This window comes from Barbatula barbatula (assembly GCF_947034865.1).
Source record: "Barbatula barbatula genome assembly, chromosome: 12".
NCBI lineage: Eukaryota > Metazoa > Chordata > Actinopteri > Cypriniformes > Nemacheilidae > Barbatula > Barbatula barbatula.
This window is the reverse complement of record NC_136775.1, coordinates 9,608,650-9,624,104: the sequence shown is the minus strand read 5'-3', so window position 1 is coordinate 9,624,104 and position 15,455 is coordinate 9,608,650. Positions and strand designations below refer to the sequence as shown.

Here is a 15,455-nt window from a genome sequence, read left to right as displayed (position 1 = left end):
TAGATATCATCATTTTTCCAAAGAAAATGCAACTGATGGCAATTTCACATTGAATTGTTTCTCTCACTAACCGTGTAGAAATGTTTCAATTAGGTCAAGAAAATGTAATCTTGTAAATTCAAGGATGGCATATTTGTAGAATATTTGTTTTTAATGTTTAAAATTAAGTAATCATTTAATTTAGCAGGAAATCTAACTACAGAGAAATAAGTAATGAATTTTATTGTAATAACAAGCAAATGCATAAACTCCACGACATGCAAACAGTCTTATAAACACATCTTCAACAATATATTTGATTAAAAACAAAGGCATCAATTTGTCCACGACTACACATATTGTTAAACGCGTTTTTTAATAGAGACGTTGTCCCCTTTCGCCTTCCGTAGTCAAATGCCGGCTGGTGTCATGTCTGCTCATGTGCTGAACGCGTGGCAACACTGATCGCAATTTCCCCTGTTTCAGTCCGGTAAGAATCTGGCGTTTTGCTTGCAAAACTTGACAGATTGCTCTGAAGTAACCCGTGACAGAACTCTGGGTATATATTCTATTTTAATCCAATTTTTTAAAATCATTTAATCCGAGTTTTATGCCTTCAGTAGATTCTTTAGAAGCCTTTCTCTCATGGCAGAGAAAACCCCCAAAAAAGCAACCGGACTCAAGTTCGCGGAGCAGCAACTTCTGCGGCACGGATGGGAAAAAGGTTCATATTTAGATTATACACATCATCACAAACTCTGTCTGTCGTGTCACAATTTACCTTAGTCAGTCAAACAACTATTTAATTAAGTACATTTTATTCTCAAGTTACATTACGTCTAACACGTGTGTTTGTACTGTTGTATTAAAGGTAAAGGTCTGGGCAGGAGAGAGAATGGCATCTCGGAGGCTATTAAAGTCAAAATTAAACGTGATAAGGGAGGGGTGAGTGGACGTTTTGAGCTATAACGTTAGGAGGTAAAATGCAGTTAAAGCATTCATATTCACATTATGATACGTGTCCTCAGATGGGCCATAGAGAAGGAGAGCAGTTCACTTTCCACTGGTGGGATCATGTTTTTAACAAGGCCTCCTCTAGCCTGGTTGTGGAAACAGGACAGGTAAGGCTGCCATACATGTTTTGACTGTCTTGATCAATGACATTTACAGCCATGGGTTCTGACTAAAGTTGTCTTGTGTAATTTGGGTTTAGGATGGTGTGATGGTGAAGGCGGGAGACGACAGCAGTAATGGTTTGATCTCCAACAAGAAGCCACGCAAAGCTCAGCAAGCCAAATCCATGCTGTATGGCTCTTTTGTCAAGGTACAAAATTAACAAATGAAAACAAAAATAACAGGTTCTTCAGTTTTTGTCCATAGTAACATATTAGCTTTTAGATTGTTGTTGATGTCTAGATTTGTTATGGCACCTGCGCTGTTGTGTTAAAGAGTTCATTCTCTTCTCTTAGTCAGCAACTCTGCTCTCGGGTCAGGAGCACACAGAAAATACCTCTGATTCAGATGATAGCAGCAGCAGCAGTAATTCTGAAGATGAGGACCAAAAACTGGACCTCTCCAGCACTACCAAGTATGAGCTGCCAACATCCCAAATTTCCTTAAAATCATGAATACATTTTTTGTGCAATAAAGATGCACTTTTAATTATTTCAGTGTATGATATGCAAAGGCAGTAGAAGTTTTTTTATTTAAATAATAATACTAGTTGTCTTCCTCATTCCAGGTTATCAGATGCAGACTTGATCAAAGCTTGTGGAGGACGAACTGCGCACAAGTAAACAATGATCTCTTAAAGTTTACATCACAATCCTCACAGCACAATATTTTTCATGGTGATGGATGTAAAGTAGTAATAGCAATGCTTCATTTGCCCCTCATGAAAATGAGCCATGGTTTAACTATTTAACAAATTTTTTGCTCCTCTTAAACGAATTTCCTTTTGTATATTAACAGGGGAGCCAGACATGGTCTTACTATGAGTGCCAAACTGGCCCGTCTGCAGCAACAGGAGCAAGAGTTCATGAACAAGTACGGTAAAAAGAACCAGCCTACAGGAACATGTAAAAGCAGCCAAGTTTGTAATGATGTCATCAGCCTGATCCACGAGGACAATCCAGATGCTGATGAGAAAACAAAACGCAAGAAAAAGAAAAGAAAGGAGCACTCTGAGAATGAAATCTGTGATGGTAAAACAACAATAGAAATAAATGGTAGTAATGTCGAGGACATGGAAAAGAATAAGGACACTAATGCTTTTGTGATCGATGATTCAATGACTGATGCTGAGCATAGGAAAAAGAAAAAGAGAAATCGGGAAGACAAAACCACACCTGTAGAGAGTTTTAATGGGGATTGCAGCTTGGCCTCACACACATCAGAAGAACCACATCAAGAATCAAATGAAACCGCTGTATGCCTTTCAACAATGAAAGACATCCCCAAGAAGGAGAAAAAGAAGCGATTGGTGGCAGATGGGATCAGTGAGCATTCCACAGAAAATCAACCGCAGAAGCTTCAAGAAACATCTGACAAAGTCTCAAAGCAAAAGAGAAAAAAGAAATCCTCCATGGAGCACTATGATGCATCTTCATCGACAAACTCCTCTGTGATGATGATAACAGAGGACACTAACACAGAAGAGCGGTATATGGACATGGAAACGGGTGGACAAGAGAAAAAGAGAAAGAAGAATAGGAAAAAGAAAGTTGAGGAGGCGGAGGTGGAAGAAAAAGTGACATTTGAGGACTCCGTGCCAAAGAAAAAGGAAATAAAGGCCAAAAGTTGATGGTAGTCAGTGAGAAGACACTGGAGAGCTAAAACTTTTGAATGATTGTTTAGTATTAAACTAGATGCGATCAGAAGTTTGTCTAATGCAACATTATTTATTCTGACGAATGGTTGATCTTTTAAGCTTATTCCTTACAAATGACAATGAATTCATGTGTCCTTAAATTGTTTAGGGTATGTTTTTTATTGGTTGAATAAGTATTTTGTAACATGTTCAAGTACATTTACAAAGTTTTACACATCACAATGATATATTAACTAAATATTAAGAACTTAATGGAGCAGCCTGTTGCTGAACAGGTTATTTTCTCGCTTTATGAAATGTAGCATTTTTGACTACCCTGGACGCTTTATTTAATGTCCTAACTAAACTTCATCTTCATGTCCCACACTGAGATGTCGGGTTATTTCTTCAACAGTGCCAAACTGTAATGTTGTGACACTTAGTGGTTTATTCATGTTGAAATTGTGAGGAATTGTGGCCATGTTAAACTGTTCATTTTGCAGATCCACTTGTTTAACATCTCACAACTCGCAGGGTTCCAGCTTTTCTCTGAGATGTTGCTGCTCATTGAGAGAACACATGTAAGGGTTGTGTCTGTGGGTCTGTTAATCCAGAATCTAAAATGACAATATTCACTTTTTAAGGCTCATTAGATAACTGACCTGCCGTGTGTATGTAGTAACTGTGGTCTAAATTATGTTGCTTTCATAGTACATCATTACAAAACAGGTTTTTTTGAAATGCTGCCTTAAAGTATTGCTATAAAATAATGATATACAAATAATAATAAAAATACACGACTAATAATAATTGTTATCAATCATTTAAAAAATTGTGTGTGTTGGCTCTTTAGTAGAAGTATTTTGTTTTAGTCTTACCCTTCCTTAAGCTTTGCTTCATCGGTCCAAACGTGATGTCTGATCCAGTACCCATGATGTTTGTCATAATAGAATTTAACATGCTTATTGACAAATCCCTGAAGTTGTATAACAAAAACGTATAATCATAGGACTTTGGATCATGTTTCCTTTTGACAAGATTTACAATTCCCAAACATTTGAGACTTTAAAAAGTTTAAATTGACAGTTAACTTCATGGGGTCCTAGTTGACCTGTGTTTGTTATAGATCTTAAATTCTCCTTTTCTCATTATAAAAACATTCTTATGTTTCGTATCTCACTGATTTTCTTAAAAGAACATTTCAACCAAAAATTCTGTCATTTATTCACCCTCGAGTTGTTCTTAATCTGTATACATTTATTTGTTCTGATGAACACAGAGAAAACTATTTGGAAGAATGCTCAAAACCAAACAGTTCTTGTACCCCATTGAATACCACAGTAGGAAACATTTCTTTAGGCTATATATTTTTTAGGAATGTAGGAAAACAAACAGTTCTCAGGAAAAGAACAATGTAAAAGGTACCAATTATGGTAGTCAAGCATTCTTCCAAATATCTTTCTAGAGTTTTATATTTGGGTGAACTATTCCTTTAAATACTGACCTGTTCCTTCACATTGTATATTATGGCCAGATTAGCTCCATACGTCTCGCAGGACTCTTGACTGTTTTTCCATGTTGTCCAGAAAGTTCCATCATAGAAATAGTAACAGCTAGGGCCATTCTGAATCCAGTTTTTAGGACAGGGTTTACACTGGACCCCTGCAGGGAGATTACTTAAGTTTACTAAAAAGAACATTCTTAACTTAGAGATCAGTCATAAGGGAAAATGAACTGATCCATCAGTAGTCTTACCATTCTCTGTGGATTGACAGTAGTCCTCTATGGAAAGGGTACTTTGTTTCAATATGAAGTTCAGGGTACTGTTAAGCTCTTCATTCTGTGTCGTAAGCCCTTTTATCTCGCTCTCCAGTAGCTCCTTGTGTGTCAGTAATTGCTGGTTGACTGTTCTCTCTTCAGTGTACAGGGTCTGAGTAAAGTGGTTTCCAGCGGTTAAGTGATGCTCTGAGCTCTCAGGTTTTTATTGTCTAGTAGACATGAGGATATTTCTGAGTGTGTTGAGCTCTTACCAGACTTTTTTTGTTATCTGTCATTTGACTGTAGTCTGCAATGAAAAATTAAGAGAGCTTACCTGGGGTATATTAGTCTGCCTACCATGTAGTGATGTTATTTAATAGCTATTTGAAAACACCAGTCATAGTCTTTGCAGCATCAGTAAATCACACAACTGGACCGTTTTGACCTTAACTAAAATTATGCAACTGTCTTCTTACAGGAAATTGTCCACAATAACATTTTACTGTTCATGTTTAATGTCTGGGTTGTTGAAAATAATCAATGCTGTTTCTGGATGTCCCCATTCCCCACAGTAGATACTATGAAATCTAATGCAATACACATTAAACAGATTTTTGATAAACCAAGTTCATGTAACTTGGAACCAAACTTTAGAAATGTCCTTACTGAGGATGCCGACTGCGATTAAAGCCAAGATTAGAAGAATACAGAGCACACCCAAACACACTGTAGCTCGCCTGTATGATGGAGAGGTCGAGGTGGTCACTTCTGAAGAAGGATAAGTCTATTATAAAAAAAAATTTATGATTCTAATACAAACATGTAGAGCAACTAAATTAGTTCTAACCTGAGGACTTGGGTTGAATCTCTGTCGTTTCTAGTCTTTTTACCTCTGCATACGGTACAGAGCCATCTGACTGTAGCTCTGCTGTCCAGCACAAACCAGACACACGACAGGCAAACAAACATTCATTTAATCACAAAACATACAAAAAGGAAACCTGATCTCAATCTTTTGTGACACAACAGATTTAAAAAGTTGTGGTTACTGGTTATTACGGTTGTGTAAAACTTGATTCAGGCTTGATTTTCTTTACCATTAGGGAAATAAAGACATCTGAACGTACCTTTAGATTTGTCATTCTCAAAAGCTTTAAAGATGACTGTTGAATAACACACATCACCTTCCATTCTATCAGCAAAAGTCAGAGTGTTGAGAAGTGCAGAAGGATGTTTAAAACAGGCAGTATTTAGAGAAGTCTTTGTTCACAATTTGGAAATAACAGAAATTGGACACAAGGCAGAGGAGGTCTTTAATTTTACAGAACACAGTCACTTTGTTTCTGTAATTAACAGTGAAAGAGGAAGGTGATACAATGCTAAAGTGCATGTGTGTTGCGCTTGAATTGAGTCCTGACCTATATATGACACACATGTTGTTGCATTGTCTTTTTGTGGTTAGTGTTTGTCCTTTGTCAGAGGAAGTTCTGTAACTCCAGAGATAAGGGACCAGGCATGTCACAAATACAAAAGCTACCTTTATTAATTTATTGTTCATTTTTAATCATAAATTAAAATAAAAAATTTAAATCCAAATAATGTTTGTGTAAATGAACAAATTGGTGTACAGCACTATAGCAGCATCTAGCGATGAGGTTGTTAATTGCAACCAACGGCTCACTCCACCCCTCCCCACACCCTTTCGAGCAGCTGACAATAACATTCAAAAGAAAATTGTCAGGATCCAAGCCGAATTACACTCATTTTCTTTAGGAGATTAAGGACTAGCCTACTCCACCAGTTTGGAAAGCATTGTTATTAAAAAATGCAATTAATACGTATATTTTTTATGAATATCTAATATTTGAATAAAGGACATTGGACTCTTTTTGCTTTTGCCTTTTTGGTCTTGAATAATATAACGTATTTAGTAGAGCAGTTTGTCCGTAGGAATAGACTACTAGAAAGGGGACTCACGGTGTAGCCTATGTAGATAGAAAAAGCTCATTCTAAGGTCTTTATACACATCTAAAGACATAGTTGTGTATATCATAGTCAATTACATTAGTCAAAATTACACACTGGACTTTTAAGGCAGCTTTAACTGAGAAAAATGGATCCTGTAGAACACTGGTTAAATTCATATAAATTTGCTTAAAGTTATTACCAATAAATATATGTAGACTATAAACTAACATCAAAACTTGTTTTACCCCTCATTATGTAAAGGACAGATACTTTCAGTGAGAATAAACCAGATTTTACTTAATGTTGGTTGCTAATGCTTCATACAACTTGTTTATAATCAAACATCTGTCTTGTTTTTGTAATTTTCTGAAGAAAAAATTTTTGAAACTTTCAAACATTTGCAAATAATCGGAATTGAATTCAGCTTGCATTTTACTAACTGTTCTCAGTTTTGTTTTTAAAACTTATTAAAATAAAACATTTCTTAATATGCAAATTCTAGGATTTGAAAACTGCTTTTGGCTTTATGTTGTGTGAGCAACGTGCCACAAGAGGGAGCAAAAGAGACAGAAAATTACAAAAATGGATTACCAGCAACAGAAATATATTTCTTTTCACCGTTTAACAAGCAACATGTATTTTATCACACTTGTATAGTTGTTTATCTTCATTACCTCAAACTCTCACATTTTAAATGTGATCCAGCAGTTGCAGAGTTAACTTTCCAAATTACATCACTGCATTCCCACTCTGTCCGTCCACCCCTCCTTCTTCACTCCTTCGCCCTCCCCCTTGTCATTGTCTATGAAAGGAGTGTCTTTCTTTCACCAGCCCATTCAGCCACTGGGCACTGGGAGTGTGGTCCAGACCTCACCCTCAAGCCATCCATTATAATCACTTTGCAGCCACAGAGACCAGTGCGAAGACCCACAGCCTCTCTGTGCACAGGTCTAGTGTGCCTTACATAACAATTTACACCACAATGGAGCTTTTGGCCGTCAGACAGCCCATCACTTTATTTCAAGAGGAAAAGTATCAGATGCTGGAGCTTAACCAGCGTCTGGAGACATACCTGGGCCGCGTGAAGCTCCTGGAGGAGGAGAACAAGCTACTGCGAGAAGAGATCCACACAATCAAGAAGAACAGAGACCCACCAGGCCGACGCAAACCTCAGGAGGAGGTGCTCAACCAAACCAGGAAAATAAAGGAAAAAGCATGGAGAGAGAAAGATTATGTGGAGATGGAGGTGGAGAACCTGATAGAAGATATTGAAATGGTGAGCGTTCAGAGGCAGAAAGAGAAAATGGCCCAGGCTGAGGCGCAGAGAAGACTTGCTGACAGCAGAAAGGAGCTCGAGGAGGAGCGCCGTGCTCAGATTTGGCTCCGGGAGAAGGTCGCCCAACTGGAGAAAGACCTCATGCTAGAGATGCAAGTCCACCAGGAGAACATGGAAACTTTGCAGGTCTCTCTGAAACAGACAAAGCAAGTCCTAATGGTTCCTCAGACCCTTCAAACTACTAATATACCAGACATAGGACAGGAGTATAGCCACAGAGCAGCTGAGGTCTGGAAGGAGGCAACCAGCAACTATCAGAGACAGGTTGGACACCTGGAGGAAAGTCTGAATCAGGCCAAGAGCAAAATGGCAAAGATTGATCAAGAGAAAAGAGAAAACCAGCATCAGCTTCAATACGTAGCTAAGGAGCTGGAGAGCACGCAGATGAAGAGAGAGAAGCTGGAGAAGCACATGGTGCAACAGAGGGAAGAACACAGACAGGACCTTCAACATCTTCAGGTAAGAACGAAACAAGCTCTTCAAATTTCTAGATTTAAATGGTGATTGTTTATTAACAGAGTTATAATATGTGATATAACAGTTTGTAGCAAACAATCTCAAAAGAAATCAGAATCTGAGCTCATAAGAAAGCATGTCTCACACATCTGTGCAGGCTAAAGTAGATACTCTGGAGGTGGAGAAGGACACTCTGGGGCAGGAGATAGACAGCCTGATGATGGACAGACAGAACCTGCTGCAGGTGAAGATGTCCCTTGGACTGGAAGTGGCCACGTACAGGTATCTGTTAATCTCTTCAGTAACATTAGATCAAACGCACTATTTTACATTGACCAGGACCAGGTTGTTTGTTCTGTGGCTCCTCCGCTAATGATATTAGACTGCAACATTTGTTGTTTTGGAAGGCACAACTAATATCATTATGCATCAGTGACACTAAAAGCCTTTCAGCCACCCTGAGAGGGCTAACTTAGATCAGTTAATCAGAATAGACCCTCTCCATTTGCCACCAGACACTGACCCCGATCCATCTGCTGAGGCAGTGAAATAGTGGGGGTGGGTAATTCATTCACTTAAAGGGATTCTTCACCCAAAAAGGAAAATTCTGTCATCATTTACTCACCTTTGAGTTGTTCCAAATCGGTTTAAATTTCCTTGATCTGATGAACACAGAGAAATATATTAGGAAGTACGCTTGGAACCAAACAGATCTTGCCCCCATTGACTACCATAGTAGGAAAATTATTACTTTATATATTTTTTGTTCTTTTAAAAACAAAAGAAGATATTTTTTAGAATGTAGGAAAGCAAACAGTTCTGCAGTACTTTTTACTACCATTGTATTTATTTCCTAGTAGCCAACGGGGAAAGATCTGTTTGGTTATAAGCATTCTTCCAAATATATTTCTCTGTGTTCATCAGAACAAGTACATTTATGCAGATTTGGAACAACTCGAAGGTGAGTAGATGATGACAGAATTTATGGGGTGAAGCCCTTTAAAACATTCAGATCCATAGCATTTCATTGCTGTTAAGAACAGGCCTTTAAACAATGATACTCTTGAACATTTTACAGTTTTTTATACACAAAACATACACAAATACATTCACAAATGCTTATGGAGAATGTGGTTGAGTTTTAAATAGATATTAGTACTCAAAAATGTATTCAACTTTTTTTTTACTGTTTGTTGTGTGTTGTTCACAACTTGAATAAACTGAGAACAAACACTGTTAAATATAGATGTATGACGTTGTGATTTAAACAAAAACGATTTACCGATGCTTTAGTTTACATGCTTGAAAAACGTTTTGGGCTGGATACCTGTGTACATCATAGTGTGTTTTTGCGTGTTTTCCTGGTAAACCCTATAGTGTGTGTAACAAACGTCCCACCAAAGATAGTAATACCTGTCATTTTTTACCTTGTGGGGACATGCTTTTGTAGCTTATAAATCAAACTAAATGTTTATTTGAAAATGCAAGAAAGGTTAGTGTGTGGTTAGGGGTAGGGTGAGGGCAAGAGGCTATAGAATATACAGAATATACAGTTCATTTTGTCTAAGGAAATCATTATATCTATGCCAAGTCCGCATAAAACATGGAAACCCAACATGTGTATGTGTGGTTGTGAGAAGTCCAACTCTTGCAGTTCTTGAATGCGGTGTGTAAGAGTATTTGACTCCAGGCTGAATGCTGCAGATGGCCTAACAATGACAAATCTGACATATCATTTGCATAACAACTGAAGAAGGCACATTACTGGTACTCAGCTTCATCAGCCCAACCCTCATGTTCGAGAATGCACTGTAACACTAACAGCTGTTCTGTTGTTTTATTCCAGAGCCCTGCTGGACAGTGAGGGCATGAGAAGCAACAGATCAGCAACAAACAAGACTAACTCTACTGTTCTTTTAGGTAAAATAACAAGGCACATCAAAATACTTTCTTTTTTATGTTAAACATCAACTGCTTTCCAATACATTGTTGGTAGTAGTCAATTCTTGACATATTTCCACAAAATGTTTGCTAATGTGATCATATTTTCAAATTCATATTGTTTATGCCATTTGAACATAGATCCTCTTTTTCACACTTCTGGGGATTGTTAGTAAATGTATAGATGCACATTGTGCATTGTAGGTATCTGTCTAAGCCTGTAAAGATACAGTAGCTTCCTGTGCTAGTCCCTTAAGTCACCGTAGCAGATGGCTGCACTTTCCAGTAATGCAGCTTAATGAAGATCAATACATCTCCATTACGTCAGACTCACAGTTCAGGAAAAGCATGTATTGTGATAACTCCCCCGGGAGGCATATCAAGGGTCTGTGTCCATGTTTATTTCGTAGTATCTCCTCCATACATCACTTCAGCCTGTGGTCTTATCTTTTAGAGTCAGTCACATCATAGCTCCATCAGTATACACATTTTATGGATGGCAGTAGGATGAAAAATGTTTATTTTGTACAGGGAATTTTTATAAATTCCTTAGTGGAGCTATTCTAAGAAATTATAATTTTTGGATTATTCCTTATTTTTTTATTTAAACAATTTATATTGGATTACCCATTTAAGAAACTTAAAACTTTTCAATATTATTTGTCAATGGTAAAATAGATAGTTAAAGGTAGGTTGATCAAGCAAGTCTTTTCCTTTGTGTGTGATAAAGCCTGTCTCCCCATCTCCATGTTTTTTTGTTTCAGGTGCACTCTCAAAGCCCACCGGGACCCACCCAGCCTCAAAGACCACTGCTGCTTCCAGCCATTTCAGCAGTATTGTGTCTACAAGTCACAGATCAATCACCTCATCGAGCAATCTGCTGACCAATGCAGCTCCGACATGGCCCCCGACTCAAGGGACTCCACAAAAAACACCAACCAGAATGCCAATAACAGACAAGAAAGACAAAGCTGTAGAAGACTCTGCATATCATTTGCGGTCCGAGAATGACCTTCAAGACAATGCCCTCACAGCAACTCCTTCCCAAACAGTGCCAGACAGTGTCACAGCAAAACCAGCACCCAAACCAGAAGACATTGAGGTTCAGAAAGAGAGCGAGGCAAAACACCCTCAGACTCAGATGGCTCAAATTATTGAATCTAAAACCACAGAATCCGTATTGATGAGTGTCAATCCAAGCTGCCTCTCCCAGACTCCTGAAAGAGAGAGCTGGTCTGTTCCTTTCACAGAGCCTGCAAGGGTTTCAGAAGAAGGTAAAGATGAAGAAACCGAGGTGTCTGTGGAGATGGCTCGTATCTCACACGCACCCACGGTGGCCTGGGAAGAAAATAAAATGCCAGCAAAGGATGAAAAAGAGGACGCCTCTGAGATGGATGTCAAATCAGAGATTATTAGTGAAAGTCACATGATTGGGTCTGGAGTTGCAGAAAGTGATAATTCATTAAGTCAAGTCAATGAAAACCCAAATATACTGGCTTCTTCAATGCAAGAGAATGGATCTTTATACTCAGTGGATGAAGATCTAATGAGGGTAGATGAACAGGACAATGTGAGCAATATTAGTGAGGACATTGCAGAGCTAATGAACAGTGAAATAGAAGCAGCAATGGATTCGATCATTGAGTGGGACAGACAGGAAGACAAAGAGGAACAAAATGAGATGAAAGTGATGATCCCAGATGCTGAGCTTGAGGAACAAAATGAGATTAATGTGATGATCCCTCATGCTGAGGAACAAAATGAGATGAAAGAGAAGACCCCAGATGCCGAGGTTGAGGAACAACATGAGATGAATGTGATGATTCCTGAGGTCGGGGAACAAAATGAGATGAATGTGATGATCCCTCATGCTGAGGAACAAAATGAGATGAAAGTGATGACCCCAGATGCTGAGGTTGAGGAAAAAAATGAGATGAATGTGATGATTTCTGAGGTCGGGGAACAAAATGAGATGAATGTGATGATCCCTCATGCTGAGGAACAAAATGAGATGAAAGTGATGACCCCAGATGCTGAGGTTGAGGAAAAAAATGAGATGAATGTGATGATTTCTGAGGTCGGGGAACAAAATGAGATGAATGTGATGATCCCTCATGCTGAGGAACAAAATGAGATGAAAGTGATGACCCCAGATGCTGAGGTCGGGGAACAAAATGAGATGAATGTGATGATCCCTCATGCTGAGGTTGAGGAACAAAATGAGATGAATGTGATGATCCCTGATGCTGAGGAACAAAATCAGATAAAAGTGATGACCCCAGATGCTGAGGTTGAGGAACAAAATAAGATGAATGTAATGATCGTTGATGCTGAGGAACAAACTGAGATGAAAGTGATGAGCACTGACACTGAGGTCGGGGAACAAAATGAGAAGAATGTGATGATCCATCATGCTGAGGAACAAAATGAGATGAAAGTGATGACCCCGGATGCTGAGGTTGAGGAACAAAATGAGATGAATGTAATGATCCCTGATGCTGAGGAACAAAATGAGATGAAAGTGATGAGCACTGAAGCTAAGGTTGAAGAACAAAATGAGATGAATGTGATGAGCACTGAAGCTGAGAAACAGGGTGAAACAGGGTTTGACAACGGCATACAAGAAAAGAATGAAGCAGAGGATGAGAGCGTGAGTGAAACAAAAAACGAAGAGGTAGAAGTGCTCAAAAAATACGTTGATGAAAGTCTTCTTCAAAAAGAAAGACAAACCATTCATTCTCCCATTAACCTCCATCATGAGGTGAGTTCAGAAGAACTTGTACCACCAACTGAAACCTTTTATCACACCTCAAATGAAGATCATCCTTTGCCTGAGGAAGGCGAAAGAGAAGACGACCAAGATGATGAAGATGACTCCCCAAACGTATCGGCCTCATGCAGAACTGATCACGGAGAGTGTGACAGTTACAGTCAAGAGAACACATTAGCAGACACCCGCCCCTTGATTCATTATAAAAGCGATGAGGAAACAGACATGAACCCACAAGCGTCACAGTTTGGTGTCGGTGAGATCAGTGACGGTGAGGATGAGAAGGAAAGAATGGATGGAGGTCGGTGGGGTCAGAGTGCCTCCAAACGCTTCAACACCATGGAGGATCTTTCTGAAGAACCTGACATTGATGTCATAGGAGATATGATAGCAGAAGAGATCGTTCAGAAAGAAGAAGAATTAGATGATGAAAGAGAGCAGATGATTCTACACAGTGAACATGGAGACCATGAAGATATGGTGGTGGAGAGAGAAAGTCTGAAAGCAAATGATGACATCAAAGATGAGGAACATTTTCTCAATGTTAATGAGGAAGAGGAGAATCCACAACTTTATCACACCGAACATGAGGAAATTGTCGATTCATCTGAGAATCAAGAAAGTGCCATCTTAAAATTTGTTAATCCACCCTCATTCGCAGATGCACCATTCCCTGATACATCGCAGGAAATACAACTTCGGAATTCTCATGAAGTTTCATCAGCCATCTTCCAAAACAGCACTACAATCGAAGAGCAAACCTTTCAAGAAGAGGTCCAGAACATTTCCATCCACACCAACGTAAATTTCATGGACATTCCCTCTATGGAGAGTGAGATAAATATTCAGCCAGACAGCCAAATGCTCAACTCTGACCAGGAGGGGTACAATAGTTCAGAGGATGAGTCTCCAAACACCAGTCAGTTCTTCCAGAATTCAACCTTTTCAGCAAGTGCCAATGAACAGTTCAATAATGATGGAGACTGCAAAGTCGAGTCTGAAGAACTACTCAATAAAGACTTTACAGAGAAGAGCACTGAAGACCAAAAAGATTCCTCGGAGCATGAGAACTTGGATAGTCCAAACCGAATGCCAGGTGTGCCCGAAAACATCTTTGGAGATTTTGATGCCCATCTTAAATATGCAAAGGAGAGCTTTTCCACAAAAGAATACAAAAAAGAGGAGGTATTCCTGTCAACAGAAAAGAAAAGTGAGATTCACAGTTTTTTTAGCGCTAGCTTGAAGGAAGATTTATGGAGTGCAGGAAAAATGGAGATGGCAGCTACGTATGACCCAGCCATGACTGAACACTCGCATGATCCTATTCGCGTAAACCAGGACGTGGCCTTTGAAGAGTGTGGAGATGTGGGGGTCATGCAAACAGCTAACGAAAACTTTAAAGAAGAGAGGAAGATCCAGTCACAGGATGAGAAGCTAAAGGATAGAAAAGAAGAATCAAGGCAAGCAGAGATGATCCTGTCAGATGAGTCTGTCGATGATGGAGATTCCTGGTCCTCTGGTGATGAGTAACAATTGATTGCTCTGTCCAACAACTATTTAAAACTGAACCTAAAATCTAAAGTAATGTTAAATAAAAAAAAAGCTGTATATTATTGAGCCACAATAGAAGTTTGTGGTTAAAGAACGCAGCGATGTTAAACACAAGTAAACGAAAAGCACGATTACATAACCAGGAAAATGAAGAAAAGAGGAAGAGTGCAGTGTGTATCATTGTGTGATATCATTTCTTTTCACTTTTTATCAAACAGTTGTGCCAATAGTGCTTTACTAGGAAAATGTACATGGGTTTTTTATGAGATCAAAAGACCAGCTTCCTGTAGATCTTCATCCATCAATTAAAAAAATAAAGAAACAAACAAAATAATTGTCTGTGTGCATTGATGTTGCTGTGAGAAGTAGAATAAAATCAATGATAATAATAATACATACATAGAGTACATTTATTTTTCTCTTTTCTTGTGCCCATAATCTTTAAGAAGTAAATGTATTATTTAACAAAGTAGATATTTTAAGACATAATTTACATTATATATTACTTTTACTCTGCATTCCAATAATTTTAAGTCTCGATTATTCAATCATTTTAGTTTATAATAAATAAAAACTCTGGTTGACACTATTTATCTGTATGAATTGATGTTTCTATATCCAGAGTAAATGTAATAACAATAATAATATGTTTTATTTTAATGCATCATTTACCAAAGCAATTGTTATAAGACATTTTATAGTTTTATAGACACAAGGTATCACGTTACCATTTTAAATCATTTTCAATCACTTCAACCATTTCAGTCTGCAATGCATAAGGACTCTGGTTGAACAGTCAGAATTTCTCTGTATGACAGTGGATCATTGAATTCCAGCAGGATTAATAGCTTTAACCACACAATACAGATCTGAAAGAAAGAGGCCAC

General features: G+C 38.4%; 3 protein-coding genes across 4 annotated transcripts; 2 read left to right on the top strand and 1 right to left on the bottom strand.

Moving 5' to 3' along the window:
- Positions 1-327: 327 nt before the first annotated feature.
- Positions 328-3,587, top strand: gpatch4 (G patch domain containing 4). 2 transcript variants are annotated; one of them, XM_079470579.1, is made up of 8 exons: positions 328-469; positions 603-703; positions 851-924; positions 1,008-1,100; positions 1,193-1,303; positions 1,449-1,567; positions 1,721-1,771; positions 1,951-3,587. In XM_079470579.1, exons 2-8 carry the CDS (start codon positions 625-627, stop codon positions 2,780-2,782), a joined length of 1,359 nt encoding a protein of 452 aa, XP_079326705.1. In that variant the 5' UTR covers positions 328-469; positions 603-624; the 3' UTR covers positions 2,783-3,587. The 2 variants fall into 2 exon arrangements, with proteins under 2 accessions (XP_079326705.1, XP_079326706.1); XM_079470580.1 differs by having other exon boundaries at positions 392-469; positions 600-703.
- LOC306901328 (C-type lectin domain family 12 member B-like) lies at positions 2,941-5,737 on the bottom strand (the record flags this gene model as incomplete). The annotated part of the gene is made up of 8 exons (XM_079469008.1): positions 2,941-3,405; positions 3,667-3,764; positions 4,293-4,450; positions 4,544-4,718; positions 4,819-4,853; positions 5,213-5,314; positions 5,394-5,474; positions 5,674-5,737. The coding sequence occupies 8 exons, from the start codon at positions 5,735-5,737 to the stop codon at positions 3,240-3,242; spliced, it is 879 nt and encodes a 292-aa protein (XP_079325134.1). The 3' UTR covers positions 2,941-3,239.
- A 1,759-nt stretch (positions 5,738-7,496) lies between these two features.
- Positions 7,497-14,875, top strand: nes (nestin; the record flags this gene model as incomplete). The annotated part of the gene is made up of 4 exons (XM_079470291.1): positions 7,497-8,309; positions 8,464-8,588; positions 10,153-10,226; positions 11,012-14,875. 4 exons carry the CDS (start codon positions 7,497-7,499, stop codon positions 14,545-14,547), a joined length of 4,548 nt encoding a protein of 1,515 aa, XP_079326417.1. The 3' UTR covers positions 14,548-14,875.
- Positions 14,876-15,455: the final 580 nt, after the last annotated feature.